Below are 24,213 nucleotides of genomic sequence, written 5' to 3' on the forward strand. Positions count from 1 at the left end.
GGTTTAGTGCACACTTGGGTCATTTCTAAATGGATGGCACATTTGTTTTATTTGTTGGACGCAGTGAGGTATAGTCACCAAATTAATGGGGCAAGCATAGGAGTGGAAGCAGCACGGTCGCTCAGGCTGGCGTGGCAGGCATTTAGCAGGTAAGCCAGCCCCAGTGGGAGCAACTCACGGCCCCTATTTCAACAGCAGCAGCAGGCTGAAGTCCCTGCAGATTGGGAATCTGTGAGAAGGGGGCTTTTTCTTCTTTAAAGCCAGCTACATCTTCACCTCACCAAAGGCCTTATGAAATTCATCACCATATAACTTCCTAAATCCAGTTAATGGTGATACTAACCAAAATTTGTAGCTCAACACCCAGGCAACAGTGTATAGGATTGCAAGTGTTAGTTCCAAATATAGTGCAGTTCACATCTCCAGTGAGGGAAGAACATTGAGTGAATTCATTTACATGAGCCACTTAAACTAATTGAGCCAGGAGCTTAAAGCCACATTCTTCAAATGTGTGCACTCCACAAAACTGGCATTTAACATCAGGAAGTTAGGCTACAAAACATTTATGAATTGATGAATCTAAGCAAGGAAGAAACACTTTTCAAGGTATGCATTTGCCAGCTGCTACTCTGTTCACAAGTAGTCTTTGGTGATGAGGTTCATGACTTAGAACGTGACATCAGGGGTGGCAGGCCTGAGCCTGGATACTTCGCTTCATAAGGCAACTGAAAATGCGACATACTGGTCCCACAGAGGGACAAGCAAAGGGGGCACAGCCTATCTTCATTCCTAAAAATACTGAAAATGCAGAGTATAAAAATGGCTGGGAGGCCGAAGTGGGCGGATCGTTTGAGCTCAGGAGTTCGAGACCAGCCTGAGCAAGAGCGAGACCCCATCTCTACTAAAAAAATAGAAAGAAATTATATGGACAGCTAAAAATATATAGAAAAAATTAGCCGGGCATGGTGGTGCATGTCTGTAGTCCCAGCTACTCGGGAGGCTGAGACAGGAGGATCGCTTGAGCTCAGGAGTTTGAGGTTGCTGTGAGCTAGGCTGACGCCACGGCACTCATTCTGGCCTGGGCAACAGAGTGAGACTCTGTCTCAAAAAAAAAAAAAATGGCTGGGAGAATATACCCCGAACTTCCCTGTTAATCATGATTGTCTCTGGGAGGTGAGTTTGTAAGAAGAGATAGTCACTTTTTATTTTTTTTCCTTCAATTTTTAGAAAATGTAGAAAATTCATGAAAAGAAATAAAATTTTTAAATGATTAGGGATTAGTGATACAATGTTCTTAGATGAACAGCAAATTGTTACGAGATTAATAAAGAAAACCACGTATTATGTAACTATTTTCAACCCTAAGCAAAAAATACATTTGCATGTATTGAGTATAGAACAACAGGGTGGTCCAAGAGACTTTTCTTCGCTGGTGGATGTGATCTGCATCTTTGCTGCCCAATGCAGCAGCCATCAGCCAGCCACGTGTGGCTTCTGAGCACTTGATATGTGGCTAGTGCAAGTAAGCAATTTTTTATTTTATTTTAATTAATTTAAATGGCTGCATACGGCTAGTAGCTACTATATTGGACACACAGGTCTCGAACCTTCCATTTGCTGGGAAAAAGAAATAAGAATGTCAGCAGGGGCAGAGAGAGAAGCCCAGCTTTGGTGGCCAAAAGATGTAAATCATGTACTGTTTCATTGTTCATCTGGTAGAGATACCAAGAGATACTCTTTCAAACCCATGGCTGTTACAAGAATGAAGCAGGAGAGGCATTTTTTTTTTTTGAAACAGAGTCTCGCTCTGTTGTCCGGGCTAGAGTGAGTGCCGTGGCGTCAGCCTAGCTCACAGCAACCTCAAACTCCTGGGTTCAAGTGATCCTCCTGCCTCAGCCTCCCGAGAAGCTGGGACTACAGGCATGCGCCACCATGCCCGGCTAATTTTTTCTATATATTTTTAGTTGTCCATATAATTTTTTTCTATTTTTAGTAGAGACAGGGTCTCGCTATTGCTCAGGCTGGTCTCGAACTCCTGAGCTCAAAGGATCCGCCTGCCTCGGCCTCCCAAGTGCTAGGATTACAGGCGTGAGCCACCGCGCCCGGCCGAGAGGCACTTCTTTACACTTGGAGAGGCCACAGCATCAACTTCATCCTACCGAGCCCCTTTACATTCTCCTGACTTTCAAGTACTCCAATGATAGAAGAGGGAACAGACCTATTAGAAAACCAACAGCCGGCCGGGCGCAGTGGCTCACGCCTGTAATCCTAGCACTTCAGGAGGCTGAGGCAGGAGGATCGCTTGAGTCCAGGAGTTGGAGGTTGCAGTGAGCTAGGCTGACACTGCTGCACTCCAGCCCATGTAATAGAGTGAGACCCTGTCTCAAAAAAAAAAAAAAAAAAAGCAACAGCCCTCTCCATCTCATTCATCTCAAATGTTTTAAGTGCTTTGTATGTTTTATAAATTCTCTCCATCTCTCCTCCATTATTTTGTATTGTGTTCTTGTCTTGAGACTTCTTCCATTAACCTGTTAGCCACTCAGTAAACTGAATTTTTTCTTCTTCTTCAGAAGTGCAAGCTAATAAACATTATGCAGGAAGAGAACATCCAGGTTAGTACAACTAATGCAAGGTAATTGGTACCCTAATAAATGTATAATGGACTGAAATTGCAATGTAGTGTAGTACACCTGCACAGTTTGTCAAATTGATAAAAGTTAAGGTTGTTGAGGGTGGGGGTGAGGGGATGTCTCAGAGGAACATACTGGTAGCATCAGCCAAACCATGGCAAGATTTAGTTATTATCTTTTTCTTCTTGGTTATCATCTGAATTGATGTATAGCATATCTGCTGTCAGCTGCTAGCAACCTCCCTGAGAAAGCACAGAGTGAGACAGTAAACTGTGCTCCCTCTTTGCTGCTAATTCCTCCCCAGTGTTGGCAACAGAAGTTCAATAGTGAATTCGATAGCTGCAAGATACCAGCAATGGAATTGCAGGAGCAATCAGAGTTTATAAATGGCAGCAGCAACCCAGTGGACTTCCCTTCATCTGACACTGCCATCTATCACAATGTTTGCCATCAACCTTAGTGGTAAAACCACCAAGCCTCTGATTTGGTTGGAAAGCAGTTGTTTGGCCTAATGTTTTGTTAACATCAGTGTCTCCTATTCTTGCATTTGAAACCAACACCTCAGTGGCTTTGCTTGCACCAGGGTTGGTACAAGAAGGCATGTTCCTTCTCGGGTGGGTATTCGGCATTATTGCAAAAGATAGAAGACAAACCACCTCTGAAACCCTAAAACTAGTATCTAGTAACTGGTTCAGTTCTCATCAGGCAATTTATTTAGTAAAAAATGATGCTGTAAATACAATCTGAGCTATTTATTTGATCAAGGGGACAAAAAAAAAAGATGCTGCAAGTATAGATTCAGTACTATAAACATATTACCAAAAGCTTGCTTTTATTTATTGACTTGCCAAAAAAAAAAAAAAAAAAAAAAATCACTCGCCCTTACATGTGGCTCCATGAAGTCTTTTTTTTCCTATTTTTTAAAATTTATTTCCCACGTACGGTCATTCCCATCCAAGAAATCTTTCTGATAACAATCTAAAAAGTTCATCCCAGCACAATTCATAATTGCAAAGATATGGAACCAAGCTAAATGCCCACCAACCAATTAGTGAATAAAGAAAATGTGATGTGTATTACACACACACACACACACACACACACACACCATGGAATACTCCTCAGCCATCAAAAAGAATGAAATAACGTCTTTTACAGCAACTTGGATGGAGCTGGAGGCCATTATTCTAAGTGAAGTAACTCAGGAACAAAAAAACCCAAATACTGCAAATTCTCACTCATAAGTGGGAGCTGAGCAGTGGGTATGCATGGTCAGAGTGACTTAATAGACACTGGAGACTCAGAAGGGGGAGGCAGGAAGGAGGGGTGCAGGATGAAAAATTACCTATTGGGTACAGTGTACACTATTCAGGTGACAGGTAATTTGAAAAGCCTGACTTTTCAACTATGTAACCAAAAAAAAACTTGTACCCCCTAAATCTATTTAAATTTTTTTAAAAAGGTTTTGGGTTATAGACTTTGAAGAATCTATTCAAAGCTATACAGATCCTTCTATTCCCAGTTGCACACAACAGAAAAATACCCTTCTTGCTCCCTGAAACCCATCCTTACAAATCGCAAGTTAAGAATTCACCCACTACTGCCCACTGTTCCAAAAGGCTTTACTGATTCCCATTATTCGAAAATAATGTAAAACCCTATGGGAAGCATTAACACATTTGTGTTTCTTTCAAACCTGATTTCCACTAAAAATTTTAACCAAATATTAGGAAAAATCATTAAATATCTTTAAAGCTATTGCCTGGCCCAGTCTGACTGTACAGTCTTCTAATTGTGGAGACATGACCTGGAAGAACACAGATTTTGGAGACTGGTTAGCCTGGGTTGATCACTGGTTCTTACAGTTATTTGCTGAATAATTTACTTAGCTTTTCTGAGCTGGCTTTCTTATCTGTAAAATGGGTACGTTACTTATGACAGGGAGCTATTTGAAAGGTAATTTAGCAAAACATCTGACACAGAAATGGCTGGATTAAGACCTTTGGAAACCCAAAACATCAGGGCTGTGGTACCCAAATCGATCATGGTATTAGTAGGAAAGAGAACACAAACTGAGGAAGGTTTAATAAAGGGGTTATTTACATAGACATGGGCCGAGTTCAGGGGAAGCAAACAAGGAGTAATCTAGAGCTAGTGAAGGAGTCCTTTCCATCCCTAGATGTCAACAGGAAAAGGGTAGGAGGGAGAAGCTAGAGGGGGCTGCTTGATAGGAGATGTGGTCTTTGGTAGAGGGACAGGGACAACCAATGTGACCTGGCAATGAGAAAGCCAGGAGAATAACCACTCTATCCCTTCCTCATGCCTTTTGATCTTCCCGTATTACTAATGGGATAAACACAACCTGCAGGTGGAGGGCAAGGGAAGCTTGTAGTCCATGTGGGTCAGCACCTCTCGGGGTCCAGAGCGGCATGAAGAATGGTTCTGAAAGGGAAATGGGAGATATCCAGCTCAACTTCTCCCCAACATCATTCAAATTACTATTTTTTTCTTTTTAAAACAGTCTCAGCCTCTTGTTATGACAGGGGACAGTGGGCCCTGTTCGTTGTCTGTGGCAAACGTTATCTTGCTCTTGCTCTTCTTCAGTAAACTTTGTTTTGTGCTTGCCTTGCAAAAAAACAGTCTCTCTCTGTCACCCAGGCTAGAGTGCAGGTGCATGCTCATAGCTCACTGTAACCTTGAACTGCTGAGTTCAAGTGATCCTCCCACCTCAGCCTCTGAGTAGCTAGGACTAAAGGTGTGTGCCCCCACGTCTGGCTAATTTTTTATTTTTTATAGAGATGGGGGTCTCACTATGTCGCCCAGGCTGGTCTCAAGCTCCTGGCCTCAAGTGATCTTCCCAACTCAGCCTCCCAAAGTGTTGAGATTACAGACTTGTGCCACTGTGCCTGGCCTACTTAACCCTATTATATGCAAAAATTGCATGTATGCTAAAACTAAAATAACTTCTTTCCAGAATTTGATTGCAAAATTCTGTGAGTTCTCCAATTAAAGCTGCATTCTCCTCAGTCTTTCTGGTGCCCCTGCTTTGCTGGTGCCTTAAGCACATGTCTTGATAGCCTATAGGGTAGCTCTGAGCATGGCACCTGGACAAGGGTGCCTCAAAAAATGGCACTGAGTAAGTCTCAAGTTAACTCCTGAATGCTGACTGTCAGGGTCTCTGAGAGATTTTTAGAATCTAGAATGAATTTAGAAGGAATCTCAGGATTTTTCTATTTAGGAATTCAGGAACTGGATTTTCTTAAACTTGAAAAATCCTATGGCAGTAAAACTTGGTATAATCCTACAGAATGATAGGAAAGCTTTCAGTTTCTTATCAAAGAGAATGAAAGAAATCAGGACATCAATTTCACATTGACATTTTTATTAACGCCAACTGTTTTTTAATTATTATTTTTTTAAAACAATAGCACAAAAATGTTTCAAGGAAGCAATCTCACAATCTGATGACCTTCTGAAATACAGTTAAGCCACACCAAATATGAATTTCTGTTAATAACACGAAAAAAATTTTAAAAACAAAAGGAAAAAGAAAGAAAAAAAAGGTAGGGAAAGAGGAAGGGAATGAGATTTACAGCTAAAACTCCCTGGGTAGGTGAGGGTTGTTAGTAGGATATACCGTTGAAGCAGAGTGGCACACACAGGCTTGCAGTCTTTTTTTAAACCAGTTACCACTACTGGATGGGCCCTGCAGCAGTTACCACTGACTTCCTACGCACACAAAGGGAACCGGAAGCCAGAGTGATACTGTCATGAAGATGTTCAATAACTGGCTTGTCAGACAACTAAGACCATTTTTAGCAGAGTAAATCTCCTTCAGAAAGGCCTGGCTGAAGATCTTTTTATTTCTGTTGTCTCACCTATATGTATTTCAGGGTTCCTAAAAGTCATCTTTAAAAAGAAAGAAAAAATAATGTATATCAGTTTCTCTTATTTAATGTGGCTCTGAAAGATGTTTCCTTATTATTTATCTCTAAGAAGGACACCGGGGGTGAGGGTTGAGGGTTGAACTAAAGGGAGGAAAAAACACAGAACAGGGCAGTTTTTTTTTTTTAAACCTTTTTTTGAGGGGGGAGGAGGGGACCAAGGGGTCACACAGAAGGGAGGGCAAGAGGCAAGGAGGAAAACTGCAATCCTTGGTACAGATTGAGTTATGCAGGAAAATAGATCTTCCTGATCAGTCCCCATGCCAAAAAACCACCCATTTGGAATTATGCACAGACTCTGACTATGTTATACCAGCTATCAGCCTTTTGTGTTTAACCATTCCCAGCAATGGACAATACCCTTGGCTTGTAGGGTGCTTGCAGAACCCTCTTCACAAAAATCCTCTTCACCCAGAAGCCTCTAGTTTCCTTTTGGTAGGTTATAAAAACAGAATATCTGTCATTAACAGGAGAGTGTTAAATACTTTTAACCACTGACAAGGCTTCAGGAAGTTTCACAGTTTTGTTATGCTCTATTTATTACTATCATATTTACATTTTTTTTTTTTTTTTTTGCTGAATTGCTGATTTTCATTTTTCAATAAAATTTAATTCTGGAGTGTGAGCAGGAACCAGTTAACTACATTCATTGTCCAACCCCCACTGGTTTGAAAGAAGACTCCAAATTCTTGGCATATTAATCAGCTGTTCGGTAGCTCCACCTTGTCCCTGCAGCCAAGCAGCAGAACGCAGCGGGCCGAGCCGGGGTTCACACTGGGGGCGGTGAGGCCTTGCGCTGGAGGAGGTACTGGTGGATGCTGTCAGCATCTCGCTTTAGCCAAGCAGCATTCAGCAGGATATTTTCACAACACTGCTGGATGGTACGCTCAGCTGACGGAGCTGGGTGACTCTCGAAGAAAGCCTGGTATAAGACAATCCAGAATGTCGGGTCATTACTAGCAATAGTAAGAAGCTAATCACAGATTATGAGAAAATACCCACTGCGCTATATAAAGGATTTATAAGCCTCAGTCATGAGAATTTACCACTGCTACGCTTAGGCTAAAAGAAAACAAGCAACTCGTTGGACCTGCACATAGTAATTCTCCCCCAAATACTATATGTTTAAACCTAATCAAAAGTTAATAGTAAAGAGACAGAACCTACTGCCTTTAGGTTAATTGTGTAGTGATTAACTTAGGCTTTAGACTCAGACTTGGGACTTGAATCTAGGCTTGGTCACACACTAGCCTGTGACTTTGAGTAGCAGTCCCCAACCTTTTTATTATTTATTTATTTATTTATTTTTAAAAATATTTGCTGATCTTCTCTGTATTGTTCCAATTTTAGTATATGTGCTGCTGAAGCAAGCATGGTCCCCAACCTTTTTGACAGCAGGGACCAGTTTTGTGCAAGACAGTTTTTCCACAGATGTCGGGGCAGGGAGGGGGGAATTGCCGCCTCCACCTCAGATCATCAGGTGTTGGATTCTCATGGGGAGCGCCGCAGCCCGGACCCCTTACATACGCAGCTTCGTGCTCCTCTCAGGGCCTGATGCCCCTGCTGATCTGTGGCCGGGAGCCTTGGGCGGTGATATGAGCAATGGGGAGCCACTAGCCTGATGCCAGTCCACAGCCCAGCGGTTGGGGACCACAGACTTTCAGTTTAACTACTCTAAGTCTCAGTTTTGAGAAAATATGAGAAAATACTTAGTCCAGAAGATTAAAAAGACAACCCATATAAACATCTGGCAAAATACCTGGCACAGAGAATTTAAACACTCAATTAATTTGTAAGGGATGATGAAACTAGTAAGTTTAAATTGCTGCTATACACTAATGATTTAATACTCCATAGTCTCACATTTTTCATAGTTTGATAAAACTTTGAGTTCATAATTTATCACAATATTTATTAAAAGTTGAATAAACTATTTTCTAATGAAGTACACCTGGATTCACAGACAACCAAAGCAACTCTTAAATACCAACTGGCAAAATGATGGGGCCATTCATTTGAATCTGTAACCACAGGTGTGAAAGAGAATGACGAATTCATCAGATTAAGTCTAGACTTTTTAGAAATCAACAATCTTATTTACACAGATGACAATGGCTCCTACTCCAAGGCTCCTAATCATGGTTGGGTTTTTCAGGGCCTCAGTTAGATACAAGTCTTTCTCCAGTTATCTCAATAAGTAATACCAACATTTACATACCAGATAACTGGGAATTATCCTTCACTCTTTTTTCGTCCTTTCCCAGGGATGTTCACAACACAGAGAAGCTACTCAGTAAATATTGTTGAATTAAAGATGAACAAAATCAAGCCTATGAATCTCTTTCATTACTACATCTTCTCTACTACCCTTCCCTGCCCTACTCCAACCTCCTCTGTCATTCTCGCTGGAGAGTTACCTTCCCAACATCATCTCTTCCCCATTCCAAACTATTCTCTACTTGCAGCCAGATTGAAATTTTTATAACACAAATCAGATCAACTCACTCTCTTGTTTATAAACCATTTGGGGTTTCCATTCTTAAGAAATTCTTCATATGGCCTAAAGGGTCTAGCTCCTACATATCTTACCAGCCTCAGTTTGGCCACTACCTTGTTCCAAAAACCCATTATGTATTCCTCCTTCATAGTACTTATTACCTTTATAATAATTGTTTAAATTAAATGAAGGCAGAGACCAAGACTTTCACTGTTTTCTCAAGATCTGAAATCTTAAAACTTACTCCTAACAATGGCTCATAGAGTGAACCAAACTATATTATAGCTCTCAGAACTTCCAAATTCACACTTGATAACCTCCTTGCTTTCAGGAATGTGAAAGTGAAAGTGTCATTTTAAAAAATACTTAGCAGTTAAATGCAACGGAAGGCTTACAGTTAGGATTCCCATAATCAATGTAGATTTGTTCCTCAAATGCTGAACATTACCTGGGTCAAATCCATACCCAAACTCATCATCAACCTTTTTAAGGGCTAAGAAGAATGTCACTACATAATCATCTAGTCTCATTTTACATACAACAGACCTATGAAGGTTATTACAAAGGGAAAAGGAACTAATATCAAGAACCTACACTGTTCCAGCCCCACCAAGTTACTTAATCTAAACAACAATCTTATCAGCCCATTTTACAGCGCAGATTTACACCCAGGTAAACTGACTCTAGGCTTCATATTCTTTCAACATATTTCAATGCCCTCAAAGGTGATCCCAACTCTCAATTCTTCAGACACTACAAAGATTCAATCTAGGCTATCTTTCTCCAAGTAAAAATAAGGAGACACTAAAGTACATTATCCCAACACTCTATGATTATAACTAGTTAGGTTAGTGTTTTTACGTCCTAGATTGAAAAGTGAAAAAGTAAACAGTATTTTCCTTACCTTAACCTCTCCAGCCATTTTATCAACTGCAAATCCCTCAACTGACAGCTGAAAAACAATGGTTTTAAACAGTAAGTGAAACTAAAAGAGGCTAGGAACAAACTTCCATTTACCCTAAAAACAGATCATATTCTCTTCCAACTTCAGTCTGTTATAAAGGGTACAGGATGCGGGATGGAGAAGCCCTTAAACACAATAACTGTATAAAGAAACTCTTAAAGAGCAGAGACCATAATCTATGGGCACAATGAATCATTGGTGTCACTTAATAATGTCCATTATTAGCAAGCTACTCAAAATAAAAATTTTCAGATACCTTTATTAGTCTGGATATTAAAAATCCTCCCTGGTATCGATTATAAAGTTCTTCCCAGTTGTCCTTTATGAATTTCCAAGCAGCTTTCCTCCCATGCTTGCTGCCTCCAGCTACTCCACCAATTACGGATACAGTGTCCTGTGGACGTACCTCTTCCTAAAAGGAGAAAGAGAACTAAGTCTAATGTATCCAAAACATCTTTTGGTTCCTGAAAGTGCAACATACTGTTGAGATACTCAAGTAACCACATTGAAAACATTTAATTCCTTGTTTTAGGAAATAATGGGTACCTGAAGCTTCCAGCAAAGAGGACAATGTTCAACCTAAAGATCAACCAAACTAAGAATGAGACAGGTACAAATAGGCTGCTCAGCAGATACTTGCTTGGGAGCTTATAGGGTAAACAGAGGAAGAAACACAAAGTAGGAAAAGGGATAAGTCAGTTTCCCAGTTTTCAAAGTTCTCATTCTGGAAAGAGAATTTGTTTCCTCTTCCAACTATTCTAATTCTCACCACTAGTGGGAGATAACAGAAGTCAGTAATAGAAACTGATGTCACTTTTTCTCGAAGAGGAAGGCTTAGTCCAGGGTTAAGGCAGATCAAGAGGATACTGAATCAAAGACACTTGCCACAGATCAATGGGTAACAATTCCCTCTAAAAGCAGTTTTCATTGTAACTTACTGAAAGTGCAAACGTGAGGACTTTTTGAATCAGGTCAGGCAAAAGAGTAGCCCCAAGGACTCTTTCAATTCGGTTCTTCTCTTCTTGCATATCTGCTTGTTTATGAAGCTATGGGGGAAAAAATATAGAGATAGTTAACTTTCCCTTGGAAATTCTACATATGCTTATATGAGCTTCTCTCTAATAGGGTGAAACTTCCACTCTACATTCCCACTGGGTAAGACTAGTAGGGTATTAAATCAATACTTCTCAAGATGCCTGGCAAAGGCAATATACGTAACCTAAACATTTGTACTCCCATAATATGCTGGGGGCGGGGGGTGCGGGGAAGATGCCTAGGCACTAAATTTGTCATTTGCCATTACAGTTAAGTAAGTCATGAATACAAGTGCTCACTAGATGAACAGCCTGTCATCAGTTCTGAGCAGTTTAATATCAAGATCTAAAGGTAAATGTGTCATGGCCAAATTCTTTATTTCACTGCTATCTGGCTAATATTCTCTGTTAGATGAACAAACTAATCATTACTAATTTTATACCATTAAAGATCATCAATTTATAATAGTGAAAAACTGAAAATAATGTAAACATCCAACAGTTGAATATTGTATTGTTTTCTTATTTTAAAAAGATGCATTATTGAAAGAAAGATACAGATACAGATATATTTTAGGATACAGGGTCTCGCTCAGTTGCCCAGGCTGGAATGCAGTGGCATGATCATAGGTCACTGTAACCTCAAACTCCTGGGCTTAAGCAATCCTCCTTCCTCAGCCTCCTGAGTATCTAGGACTACAGGTGCATACCACCTGTAGATGGGGGTCTCACCATGGGGCCCAGGCTGATCTTGAACTCCTGGCCTAAGCAATCCTCTCACCTAGGCCTGGGATTATAGGTGTGAACCATCTTGCCTGGCCTGAAAGTTATATTTTAAAGAATATTTCATGGTTTGGCACTAAGTTTCTCAAGAAAAAAGAAGAATATTTCAGCTGGGTGTGGTGGCTCAATGAGAGATAAAGCAGAATGATCCTAAATTTTAAAAACTTGATGTGAAAGGGAAGAAATAACCTGAAAATACATCAAAATGGTAATATTAATTAATGATGGTATATGATCACTAGGATTTTGAGATAGAGTCTCACTCTGTTGCCCCAGGTAAAGTAGAGTGGCATCATCACAGCTCACAGCAACCTCAAATTCCTGGGCTCAAGCAATCCTCCTGCCTTAACCTCCCGAGTAGCTGGGACTGCAGATGTGCACCATAATGCCCAGCTAATTTTTCTATTTTTTAGTAGAGACAGAGTCTCGCTCTTGCTCAGACTGCTCTCGAACTCCTGCCCTCAAGCAATCTTCCTGCCTCGGCCTCCCAGAGTGCTGGGATTACAGGTGTGAGCCACCGCACCCAGCTGCATCTTCACATTTTTTAACAGCAAAAGCAGCACATACTGAATGCAGAATATAAGACAGAGTAACATAAAGAAAAAATAAAATTACTACTATATGTATATTACCAAACCTGGAATGAGATCATATTATATATGCTATTTTTGTGACCTGCTTTTTCAATTACAGGTAAGTTTTTTCTTCTTTGTATTTTTCTAGTCTTTAAATCTTCCATAGTGAATATATAAAATCTTTTTCTCATAATCAGAAACAAAATTTTAAAAATTAGAACTACAAACTTAAAAGAGATACCTCTCCAACACAACTTAATTTACAGATTCTTTTTTTCTCCCCCTTAAGATTTAACACTGACCAGTGTCTGGAGACCCCATCATAGCTCCCAGTTTCCTCTTCCTTTCCTTGGGCTCTTTTGAACGGCAGTGTGGTAAAATAGGAAGTCAGGAGATATAGGTTCTAGTCCCAGTTTTGCCTCTAACTAGCTATGTGATTTTGACTAAGTCCTTAATCTCTCCAGGTCTCAGTTTCCCCATCTGTAAAATAAGGGGGATGGACAGATGATTTCTAAGGTCCTTTTTAGATTCAATATTAATAGTCTGAACTCTGGCTTTCAAAGAAGCATTTTTTCCCCAGAGAGAACCTATTATACTAGTCCACTAGATGGCACTCTAATACCACCTTCCCATTAACACAGGTTGTCCCAAAAGTTGTCATACATAGGGAAAGTGGAAAATTGTAGCTAAATGTACCTTCATTTACAAACTATTAATTACAAACATTTTCCTTTATAGTCTTTTTTACATTTTGTAAAACTTTGTAATGAATATTTTATAAAAATATTTGTAAAAAAAGAGACTACAAAGGAAAAATTTTGTAAAGTTTTATAATGAATATTTTGTAAATAAAGGTACATTTAGCTACAATTTCCCATTTTCCCTATATATGGTGACTTTTGGGACACCCTGTACTATGTATGAATTAAAGTTTTTTTTTTTTAATTTGCTTCATTATTCCTGAATTACTTTCAGAAACCAATTCTCCTCATCTCTTACCAAATGGTTTCTTTTTCTTTTCATTTCTCTGTTTTGTTTTTTTTTTTATACAGTGTCTTGCTCTGTTGCCCAGGCTAGAGTGCCGTGGCATCATCATAACTCACTGCAATCCCAAATTCCCAGGCTCAAGTGATCTGCCTGCCTCAGGCTTCCAAGTAGCTGAGACTACAGGCACATGCCACCATGCCTGGCTAATTTTTCTATTTTTTGTAAAGACAGGGTCTCGCATGTTGCCCAGGCTCCAAATGGTTTCTTTTTTTCTTTTTTTTTGGAGACAGAGTCTTGCTGTGTCACCCCGGTAGAGTGCAGTGGTGTCATCGTAGCTCACTGCAACCTCAAACTCCTGGGCTCAAGTGATTGTCTTGCCTCAGCCTTCTGAGCAGCTGCGTCTATAGGTGTGTACCACCAAATCCAGCTAATTTTTCTATTTTTTGTAGAGATGGGGTCTCACTCTTGCTCAGGCTGGTCTTGAACTCCTGACCTCAACATTTCTTTTTAGACTGATAATTGCATGGACAGGGACTGGAGACAGCACTTGTTCCACAGTATTACTGTTGATTCAAACTTTCAAACAGGTTGCTGCCATTGTAAGGGCATGGAAAGTTTTATCTACATTTTATCTAAGCCAGAGTTTAATTATATGCCAATTACCCTGGGAAAACTAGAGAAGCTATAAAGGCAAGTGAGTTAATTTCCTGTCCATTCATAAGGGATCCTGGCACAGCTCAAACCCTTGAGACACCTGATCATCTATCCCTTTTTTTTTTTTTTTTTTTCCTTTTTGAGATAGGGTTTTGCTCTGTTGCCAGAGCTAGAGTGCAGTGGATTATCATAGCTCACTGCAGCCTCAAACTCCTGGGCTCAAGTGATCTTCCCACCTCAGCCTCCTGAGTAGCTGGGACTACAGGCATGCGCCACCATGCCCAGCTAATTTTTCTATTTTTTGTAGAGACGTGGTTCCCCTATATTGCCCAGGCTGGTCTCAAACTCCTGGCCTCAAGCGATCCTCCTGCTTTAGCTTCCCAAAGTGCTTAGATTACAGGCATGAGCCACAACGCTCAGTCTATCTATCCCTTTTCTAAGAACAGAAAAAAACCTTTTGCTTAAAATGAGCAAAACCCCAAGTAACTTTACACTGAAGATAAAATTTTAAAGAACTTCACTTGTTAATCAAAACGAACACTTATTTCAGTGTTAAGATTTAAGATGCATAAAGTTGTAAGTAAAAAAAAAACAGTGAAAAATAGGCTGGGTGCAGTTGTGTATGTCTGTAATCCCAGCACTTTGGGAGGCTGAGACAGTAGGATCACTTGAGACCAGGAGTTTGAGACCAGACTGGGCAATATAGTGAGACCCGTCTACACAAAAATTTTTTAAAAAATTAGCTGGGTGTGGTGGTGTCCACCTGGAGTGCTAGCTACTCAGAAGGCTGAGGCAGGAGGATGGCTTGAGCCTGGTAGTTTGAGGTTGTAGTGAGCTATGATTGTGCCACTGCATTCTAGTCTGAGTGACAGTTCGAGACCCTGTCTCAGTCAGTCAAAAGTCATCTTACTTTTCACTACTTTTTTTTTTAAGAGACAGGGTCTCAGCACTGTCACTCAGGCTGCAGTGCAATGGCGCAATCATAGCTCACTGCAGCCTAGAACTCCTGGGTTCAAGTGATCCTCCTATCTCAGCCTCTTGAGAAACTGGGACTACAGGCATGAGCCACTGTGCCTAGTAATTTTTTCATTTTTTTAGAGACAAGATCTCACTATGTTGCCCAGGCTGGTCTTGAACTGTTAGCCTCAGGCAATCCTCCCACCTTGGCCTGCTGAGTGGCTCAGATTATGGGCATGAGCCACCGTGCCTAGTTTGACACTATATTGATAGTATACATGGAGAGACATTATATATTTCTCCATAGTTTCTTAATATGTGCATGTTTGCAATATGGATATATTTTTTTGGCCAGGATTTTTTCTTAACCAATTAAAGCTATACTCTGTGTGTCTATTCAAGTTCAAATTCAGGAAATGGGAGCCTTTTGCAAATATACTCACTTTGAGCATAATGTCTAAGGTAGTGCCATCACCGTGCTTCAAAACAGTCAGATAGACCTACAAGGGAATATAGGAATAAAAAAGAAGTCATTTGATTAAATTTATCTTATTGTAAACAGTCTAATGTTAAGAAAAGAAAGAAAACGTGTTCACGTTATATACAAATTGTGGTAAGGAGCTAACAGCCCTGTAAACGACCACAAAGGTAGAAGGCATGTTGTAACAGCACAGCACACCAGCTCTCCACGCAGTGCTGAGAAACTTTAAACAAATGAGAAGCTGGCCACAAACCAGCTGGCATATATCAAAGACCAAATGGCATATGTTAAAATACAGTCAGACTCGGTTTGTGGGTCAGTTCTTAGGTCAGTTTTGGTTACTATTAAAAAAGTTCCACACTTTACAGAATAATGCAGTCACCTATAAATCAAAGCAATTTATTACGAAAACCTACAGGACTCCTCAGATCAGCAGAGAGAATCTGTTTTCCTTCCACGTGGTCCTTAAACCGACGACGGGCTTCTTCTAATGTTGCCTTATGTCCCGCTTTTCCTAGTTTTCCCAGAACCAAGCCCCTCAGGAGTGCATCTAGATGACCTGATTGAGAAGTAAAAGAGACACAGGACTACTTAAAAAGCCTATTTTTACAAAGTTGCCACCTGGATATTTTATAATTGTGTTCTACCAAGTCTATGGTCTTGAACAAACACAACCAATTACCCTAATACTTGAGAGAACACTTGACTTAAATTTATCAAATCCTAAGAGTCAAATGCTAAACAGACTAGGCAAGCAAATAAATTTGCTGACTTTGTCTACAGTCACAAATGCCAACTATCTAATTTACTAAATGTTTACTCAGTCTAGTTACTTACACTAACAATTATGTGCAAAAGAACAGGCTTAGATCATGCAGTTTTGACCCAAGGTTCAAAGAAAGATCATATGTCAAATTAGCACGCTCTGTGTACAATAAATTGAAATCTTAGATTTTAAAAATCAAAATCTGATGGATCTTTTTCTCCAAAGATACCCAAATGGTCAATAAGCACATAAAAAAGTGTTCAACATCATTAATCATTAGGGAAATGCAGATCAAAACCATGAGATACCATTTCATATCTGCTATGATGGCTATAATCAAAAAGACAATATCAAGTGTTGACAAGGATGTGGAGAAACTGTAACCCTCAACACTGCTTGTAAAAATGTAAAATGGTGCAGCCACATAGAAAAACAGTCTGGCAGCTCCTCAAAAGGTTCATCAGAGTTATCATATAACCTATAAATTTCACTCATAGGTATATATGCTCAAAAGAAATGAAAGCATATGTCTACACAAAAACTTGTACACAAATGTGCATAGAATTCATAATAGCCAAAAAGTGGAATCAATCCAAATGTCCATCAACTATTGAACAGATAAACAAATGTGGTATACAGGCCGGGCGCAGTGGCTCACACCTGTAATCCTAGCACTCTGGGAAGCCAAGGTGGGCAGATCGTTTGAGCTCAGGAGTTCGAGACCAGCCCGAGCAAGAGCGAGACCCCCATCTCTACTAAAAATAGAAAGAAATTAGCTGGACAACTAAAAATATATAGAAAAAATTAGCCAGGCATGGTGGCACATGCCTGTAGTCCCAGCTACTCGGGAGGCTGAGGCAGTAGGATTGCTTGAGCCCAGGAGTTTGAGGTTGCTGTGAGCTAGGCTAATGCCACGGCACTCTAGCCCGGACAACAGAGTGAGACTTTGTCTCAAAAAAATAAAAAACAGGCCGGGCGTGGTGGCTCACGCCTGTAATCCTAGCACTCTGGGAGGCCGAGGTGGGCGGATTGTTTGAGCTCAGGAGTTCGAGACCAGCCAGAGCAAGAGCGAGACCCCATCTCTACTAAAAATAGAAAGAAATTATATGGACAGCTAAATATATATATACAAAAAATTAGCCGGGCATGGTGGTGCATGCCTATAGTCCCAGCTACTCGGGAGGCTGAGACAGGAGGATCGCTTGAGCTCAGGAGTTTGAGGTTGCTGTGAGCTAGGCTGACGCCACGGCACTCACTCTAGCCTGGGCAACAGAGTGAGACTCTGTCTCAAAAAAATAAAAAAATAAAAAAATCAATAAAAAAAAACAAAAACAAATGTGGTATATGTACACAATGAAATATTATTCAGCCATAAAAAGGAATGAAGTATTTATATATGCTACTTGATGGATGAACCTTGAAAACACAGCAAGTCAAAAAGGCCAGACACAAAAGGCCACATACTGTATGATTCCATTTATATGAAGTGTCCAGAATAGGCAAACCCATGAAATAGAAAGTAGATTTGTGGTTGTCAATAAATGGAGGAGAGTCACTGCCAATGGGCTTCTTTTGGGGATGAAGAAATTGTTCTGGAATTAGAAAGTGGTGATGGTTGCACAACCTTGTGAACATACTAAAAACAGTGAATTATATACATTAAAAGGGTAAATTTTATGGTATGTGGATTATATCTCAAAAAAAAGTTAACATTAGTACACAAATCTGATGGACTGCAACAGTACTATGGACAAATAAAATGTAATATATTCATACAATGAAATATTAATACTCAGAAATAGAAAGGAACGAACAACCTGGATGTACTTCAAAAACATGATGCTGAGTGAGAAAAGCTAGTTATAAGAACAGAACACATATTATACGACTCTATTTATATAAAGTAGAAGAGACAGTATTAATCTAGGGTAAAAGAAATCAGAATAGTGTTTGCCTATGTGGGGTGGGTAGAGCAGGCTCAAGTGGCAGGGACTGATTGGGAAGGGGCCTGAGGAAACCTTCTGGGTGATGAAAATGTTGTACACATTTGTCAAAACTCATCAAACTTTAACATTTAAATTATGTGTTCCTATATTTAAATCATAACTCAATAAAAAATACTTTTTCGGCCGGGTACAGTGGCTCACGCCTGTAATCCTAGCACTCTGGGAGGCCGAGGCGGGAGGATAGCTCGAGGTCAGGAGTTCAAGACCAGCCTGAGCAAGAGCGAGACCCTGTCTCTACTAAAAATAGAAAGAAATCAGCTGAACAACTAAAAATATATAGAAAAAATTAGCCAGGCTGGTGGTGCATGCCTGTAGTCCCAGCTACTCAGGAGGCTGAGGCAGAAGGATTGCTTAAGCCCAGGAATTTGAGGTTTCTGTGAGCTAGGCTGATGCCATGGCACTCTAGCCCGGGCAACAGAGTGAGGCTGTGTCTCAAAAAAACAAAAAAAATTATATTTAAAGCCTTGAAATCACCACTCCCAACATTTAAATGACAGCAAAAAGTAAATATATGATTACAGAAATAGTCATGGAGGAGAGAACACATATAGAAAGCAAATCATTTCCTTAATTCAGAAAGCTGGCCCCTGTGTCTCTTAGCACCTTTACAAGTTGTACATAAGGTACCTGTTATTTATGGTAACAATAAATAAAATAATCCAAAATTTGCTTTAACTTTTCTTGACTATAAATGGGCCTTTGGAACTCTGTAAAAGACTTTTATTTCCACCATTGTACACAAATTATATTTAGCAATAAATACATATAACCACTACTGTTTCTATGTTGGTGATCCATATACCTTCACCAGCAGGCTTAAAAGACTTAATTCTTAATTTCTGGCTAGCTGAATTTATAGTAACATCCAGTTGATACAAAGATGATGCCAATAATATTGTTCAACACACAAAAAAGTACAATTTCTGACTGAATCTTTCCCCATTCAGTACATCCATTACCTTCTCCAGGTTTGGGGTCCCAGCCCAGTCTCTCCCCTATGGGTGAAAAGACATCTTTCACAAACTCCTGGATTTCCTCATAGAAGTCTGTGTGGGACAAGAGAGTTGAGAGAATCCCCAGGTTACAGCTCAGGTCGCTCCATACAGTATAATTTGGCTCATTCACAAAAGCCTCCATGACTTTTAGAACCTCTACAGTGCTAATGATTCCAGCTCGAGCCTGGGACAGGAAAAAACATAAATTAACCTAGTCTTCAAACAAAACAAAACAAAAAAAACACAAGCATGCATTTTCATCATTATCTGCTGCTAGCAGTATCTTTGGTTTAAGGAAATGGGACTATATAAGGTCAGAAGAAGACTGCTGGAATAAAAATCCTACTCTGACAACAGTCCTTGTTTATTCCTTTGCTATTTATAAAAGAACAATTTTTTAAAATTATACTAAAATCCTACAATTTGAGAGCAACAACAAAAAACCAGTTAACTTCCAATTTCTACTCAGTTTCTGGGGCCTTGGCTTTGTTTTTGATTTAAAATTTTTCATACTTTCAGGAAAGTTTCAAAAATAGTTGGGGCTTTGGTTTTTGACAGAGGTTCTTTCAAAGCTAGACTTGCAAACTGTGTCAACTTATTTCTGAAAGAACACAAACTGGAAGGCACTACAAATTCAAAGTCCTTTTAGAACTAATAGAGTTAGGAAAAAGAACTTCTGTTACAGCAGCCAACTGCACAAATAGCCCACTCTCCTGGGACAGGTCTTTCTCAGCAATAAGATCAGCAAATGTGAAGTTTTGTGCATCATGCTAATCTGTGTTTATACAAAGGAGGAATCCAAAACCAGTGACTGCAGAGGGGAGATAAAATTTCAAGTCCAACTTAAAGGAACACTAGGAGGAATATGACAATTTTATCATAGTCAAAGATATCTAGAAATTACTTAACCTTTTGGAATCATAAAGATAATACTACTAATTGCTGCTTTAAATCCGTTCTGGAACAAAGCCAAATATAAATATGATTCTAAAGCTAATCAACTATAATTTGAGTAATAATGAAATATTATGAAATTCTAGCTTTCCAAGCAAAGTACAACTACTATTTTAGGAAAACATAAAAATCATACTGAATCAATTATTGAAAGAAAAAATCAGGCCGGGTGCAGTGGCTCATGCCTATAATCCTAGCACTCTGGGAGGCCGAGGCAGGAGGATCACTTGAGACCAGGAGTTCAAGGCCAGCCTGAGCAAGAGTGAGACCCTATCTCTACTAAAAATAGAAAAATTAGCTGGGCATGGTGGCATGCACCTGTAGTCCCAGCTATTTGGGAAGCTGAGGCAAGAGGATCGCTTTAGCCCTGGAGTGTGAGGTTGCTGTGAGCTATGATAACACCACTGCACTTTACCCAGGGTGACAGAGTAAGACTCTGTCTCAAAAAAAAAAAAAAAAAAGAGAAATTTCTTCAAGGTTCATATCTGCTTCCATTTTTTTTTTTTTTTCAAATTTAACTTTTGCCACTTCTTCCAGGATCATACCTATTTCTCCTGAAAGAAAGGAATTTGCCTTACAAAGGATAGTTTAACTAAAGAAGGTTGCAGAAAATGGGCTTCAAAGTAATGAAATGGAATCTGCTTCTGGTAAATTACATAGGTTCAGTCTTGTCATATTAATTAATAATTAGTCATTTGCTCTAGTCACAAAGGTGTTTAACCTTCAGAAAGAACCATATTCTTCTAATTATGTTTCAGACACTTCAGAAAAAACAAAACCCTTTAACCAACAGAATCTATCGTATTACTTAAATCAGAGATGCTCACCAAAGAGAAGAGGTCATTCTGTAATCCAAGTCGATCCACAGGGGGCAGAGAAAGGTCACGAATGCCTGGTAATAGACTTTCCAGCATGGACGAGCTGTACTGGGTCCGATAAAACCCAACTGTTCCCAAGTTTAACTGAAAAGAGAGTCAATAAGTACTCTTAAACAGTTCCATTTATTTTTTAAATCAACCTTTTGTTGATTTTGTATGTGTAAAAGAAGTTGTGGTTTTAGATATATTTGGATGAAAACAACAAAGACCATACATGCTAACAGGGATTAAAACAAAACAACAACATCAAGATAGACATCAGATGTCAAAGATGAATACACAGGCAAAAGAAAAAGGACACTTGAAATAGTGGGGGCCAAAGTGAGGGAAAGTATGAAGAACATGGCAGGGGCAGAGAAAATAATATGAATAAATACCTATTTCTAATCTCAGTTTTAGGAAAATGCTTATCATATATAAAAACACTTAATAGAATTTGAGAAAGACTAAGCCTTTACAATACTGATCTATTAAGCCCAGAGCCTAAATAGAGTAACAATGTTCAGATCCTAAATTTTAAGGAATTACATGGACCTAAAAGGTAATTTCATATGATTTTCGAAGTAAGGTCATCACTGACTGCAATTATCCTCTACAGGCTATGCACCAACAGCCAAAAAATATTTTTGAAAATATTTATATACAAAATAGCATCTATGGCCGGGCGCGGTGGCTCACGCCTGTAATCCTAGCACTCTGGGAGGCCGAGGCGGGTGGATTGCTCAAGGTCAGGAGTTCGAGACCAGCCTGAGCGAGACCCCGTCTCTACTAAAAATAGAAAGACATTATATGGACACCTAAAAATCTATATAGAAAAAATTAGCCGGGCATAGTGGCGCATGCCTGTAGTCCCAGCTACTCGGGAGGCTGAGGCAGTAGGATCGCTTAAGCCCAGGAGTTTGAGGTTGCTGTGAGCTAAGCTGACGCCACGGCACTCACTCTAGCCTGGGCAACAAAGTGAGACTCTGTCTCAACAAAAAAAAAAAAAAAAAAAAATAGCATCTGTGCAGAATGTATTCAGGGAAAAAAACAGTACAATAGTAAAGTAAGATATAAATATTTTACTATTTATATATAAATATTTGTTTAAAAATTTATCATAATGACAGGGTTATTGGGGGAAAAAGAATCACCTCACAATTTTAATTCAGCTATTATTTTGATTGCCTTTACCTTTTACTGTAGGAATAACACTTTTATTTACCTAATTACAATCATAGCGTACATATAACTTTTCTCATTTAAAAGAAATTTTTAATATTGCTATGTAATCTTTCAGATAACTTCAAATGATAATATAATATTCCACTGAGTATACTTTAAATATATATGTTAAAAATTAAAAGAGAAAAATAGCTTTTTTTAAAAAAAAAAAAGCACCAAAGTTTGATACAATGCATAATTCCTATTAGGAACATATAATTATGAGAAGAGTTTGTAGTAGATACTTTTCATTATGAAAGGTACAGAGTATGAAACAATGAAAAATAATACTTACCCACTGGTATTTTTGTGAAATGGTTTTAAAACACCAGCTAAAGGAATTTCACATTTCAGTGACACAAACTGATTATTATATATGTCTGCTCTCATTTGATTATAGTTGTACAGATCTGATGACAACACATCATTAAAGTTAACATGTCATTACAATGACAGGGCAGTTTGAAGTTGCAAGACTACAAATATTTTGGTTAATGTGACTTTATAGACAGTCTGCTATTTTTTTTCCCCTCTTTAGCCTATCCCTTTTTAACTGGTTCTCTCTACTGCTCCCTTACCTAACAGAAGGACAAATGTCTGAACAACACTATTTGAAAATTGGCCCTAAATTTCATAAAGAAAAGTTTAGAAATATTTTTTTCTTTGAAAGTCCTAGTTTAAAACTGAAGCAGAATTTAAAGCCAGCCATAAAATACACAAATTATGTGACAGAAATCAATTTAGGTAAGATAAAAATGGCTATGCCATTTCTGGACTCACCTTCACCCATTGGTCTGGTTTGACATTTTTCAAAACCACATTCATCTCTGGCTTGTCCATTAGAATTTTCAGTTTGGCCTGGTTGGAATCTTCGCTAGTAGAGATTGTGATAGGAACCATCCACTGAGGACAGTCTTCTCCTAAGCAAGAGAAGAACAAACAGAAAACTTGAAAAATAATTATGCACTAAAAGAAATGAAAAGTTAAGTGGAGAGAGAGGATAGGTGTTGTTCTAACTAGGGGCTTGGGTGTAACTGTTAGGCCAATAGCGCATTCTTAGTGGTACATGAACTCTTCCATGTAACCTGAATAATAAGGAAGAGATAGTTTACTAACAAAACCACAATAGTCTAAAAAAAAAAGAACAACAGTTAACTACTTGTAGAATCACAAATGCAATTATTTTAACTTAATTGCTGTTTTCCCTTCACAAAGCAATAGAGACAGCAATGATTTCACTGTTAAAATCTGAGTAAGTAAAAAGTCTCACATAGCATTTAAAAATTCAAAGGTGCAGTACTTAATGGGTATACATACTACTAAAGCATCAAAGGGTTAATTTTTATTGTTGTTATAGACAGGATATATCCTGGGAGCTGTTGCATTCCATCACAGAGGAGTCATATCTAAAAGCCAAACCTTTTGTAAGGCAGAAACACTGTCTTAGATATCAGATAGCAAAACAGACTTTGCATTAAGATGCCAAACAAAAGAGAGTCCTTGTCCAGTTCATTAACGGAGCTAGTTTAATCAGTTACATAGCTTTATGTTGTTGGGCTAAACCACAAATTAAAATTGACCTTTGACAAATATTTCAGGTTTTAATGCTGACACTCGGATACTTCAGGCTTTAATGCTGCCTATATTGGTGACAGAGCCTTAGAAAAACTTGCAAAACCTGTCAGTACTACAATGTAGATTACAGGTACGAGGCAGAAAATGGCAACTGTGGCACATAAGGATTTATCTGGATAATAAACCTGTCATGTGACTTGGTAGATATATTTATTAAAAGAATAATTCTAAATGCCAAGGAAGGTTAAGGGCAGAAAGATATTTCTTTTAACCCAAGTAGATTTTGGTGGGTAGAATATGACAAGGCATTGATGATTTTGATATGTACTT

General features: G+C 39.0%; 1 protein-coding gene across 2 annotated transcripts in view; it reads right to left on the reverse strand.

Annotated features, from left to right (window-relative positions):
- Positions 1-6,608: 6,608 nt before the first annotated feature.
- Positions 6,609-24,213, reverse strand: part of NPEPPS (aminopeptidase puromycin sensitive) — an 88,912-nt gene continuing 71,307 nt past the window's right edge. For both annotated transcript variants that reach the window (XM_069482426.1, XM_069482425.1), the window contains 9 exons: positions 23,089-23,228; positions 21,055-21,189; positions 19,238-19,457; positions 15,923-16,065; positions 15,469-15,525; positions 10,974-11,081; positions 10,292-10,447; positions 9,976-10,023; positions 6,609-7,496 (listed from right to left, as the gene is read on the reverse strand). In XM_069482426.1, the coding sequence (XP_069338527.1) occupies positions 7,344-7,496; positions 9,976-10,023; positions 10,292-10,447; positions 10,974-11,081; positions 15,469-15,525; positions 15,923-16,065; positions 19,238-19,457; positions 21,055-21,189; positions 23,089-23,228 (1,160 nt within the window). In that variant the 3' untranslated portion in view covers positions 6,609-7,343. The remainder of the gene's footprint in view (positions 7,497-9,975; positions 10,024-10,291; positions 10,448-10,973; positions 11,082-15,468; positions 15,526-15,922; positions 16,066-19,237; positions 19,458-21,054; positions 21,190-23,088; positions 23,229-24,213) is intronic.

This window comes from Eulemur rufifrons, chromosome 9 (genome assembly GCF_041146395.1).
Source record: "Eulemur rufifrons isolate Redbay chromosome 9, OSU_ERuf_1, whole genome shotgun sequence".
NCBI classification, from domain to species: domain Eukaryota; kingdom Metazoa; phylum Chordata; class Mammalia; order Primates; family Lemuridae; genus Eulemur; species Eulemur rufifrons.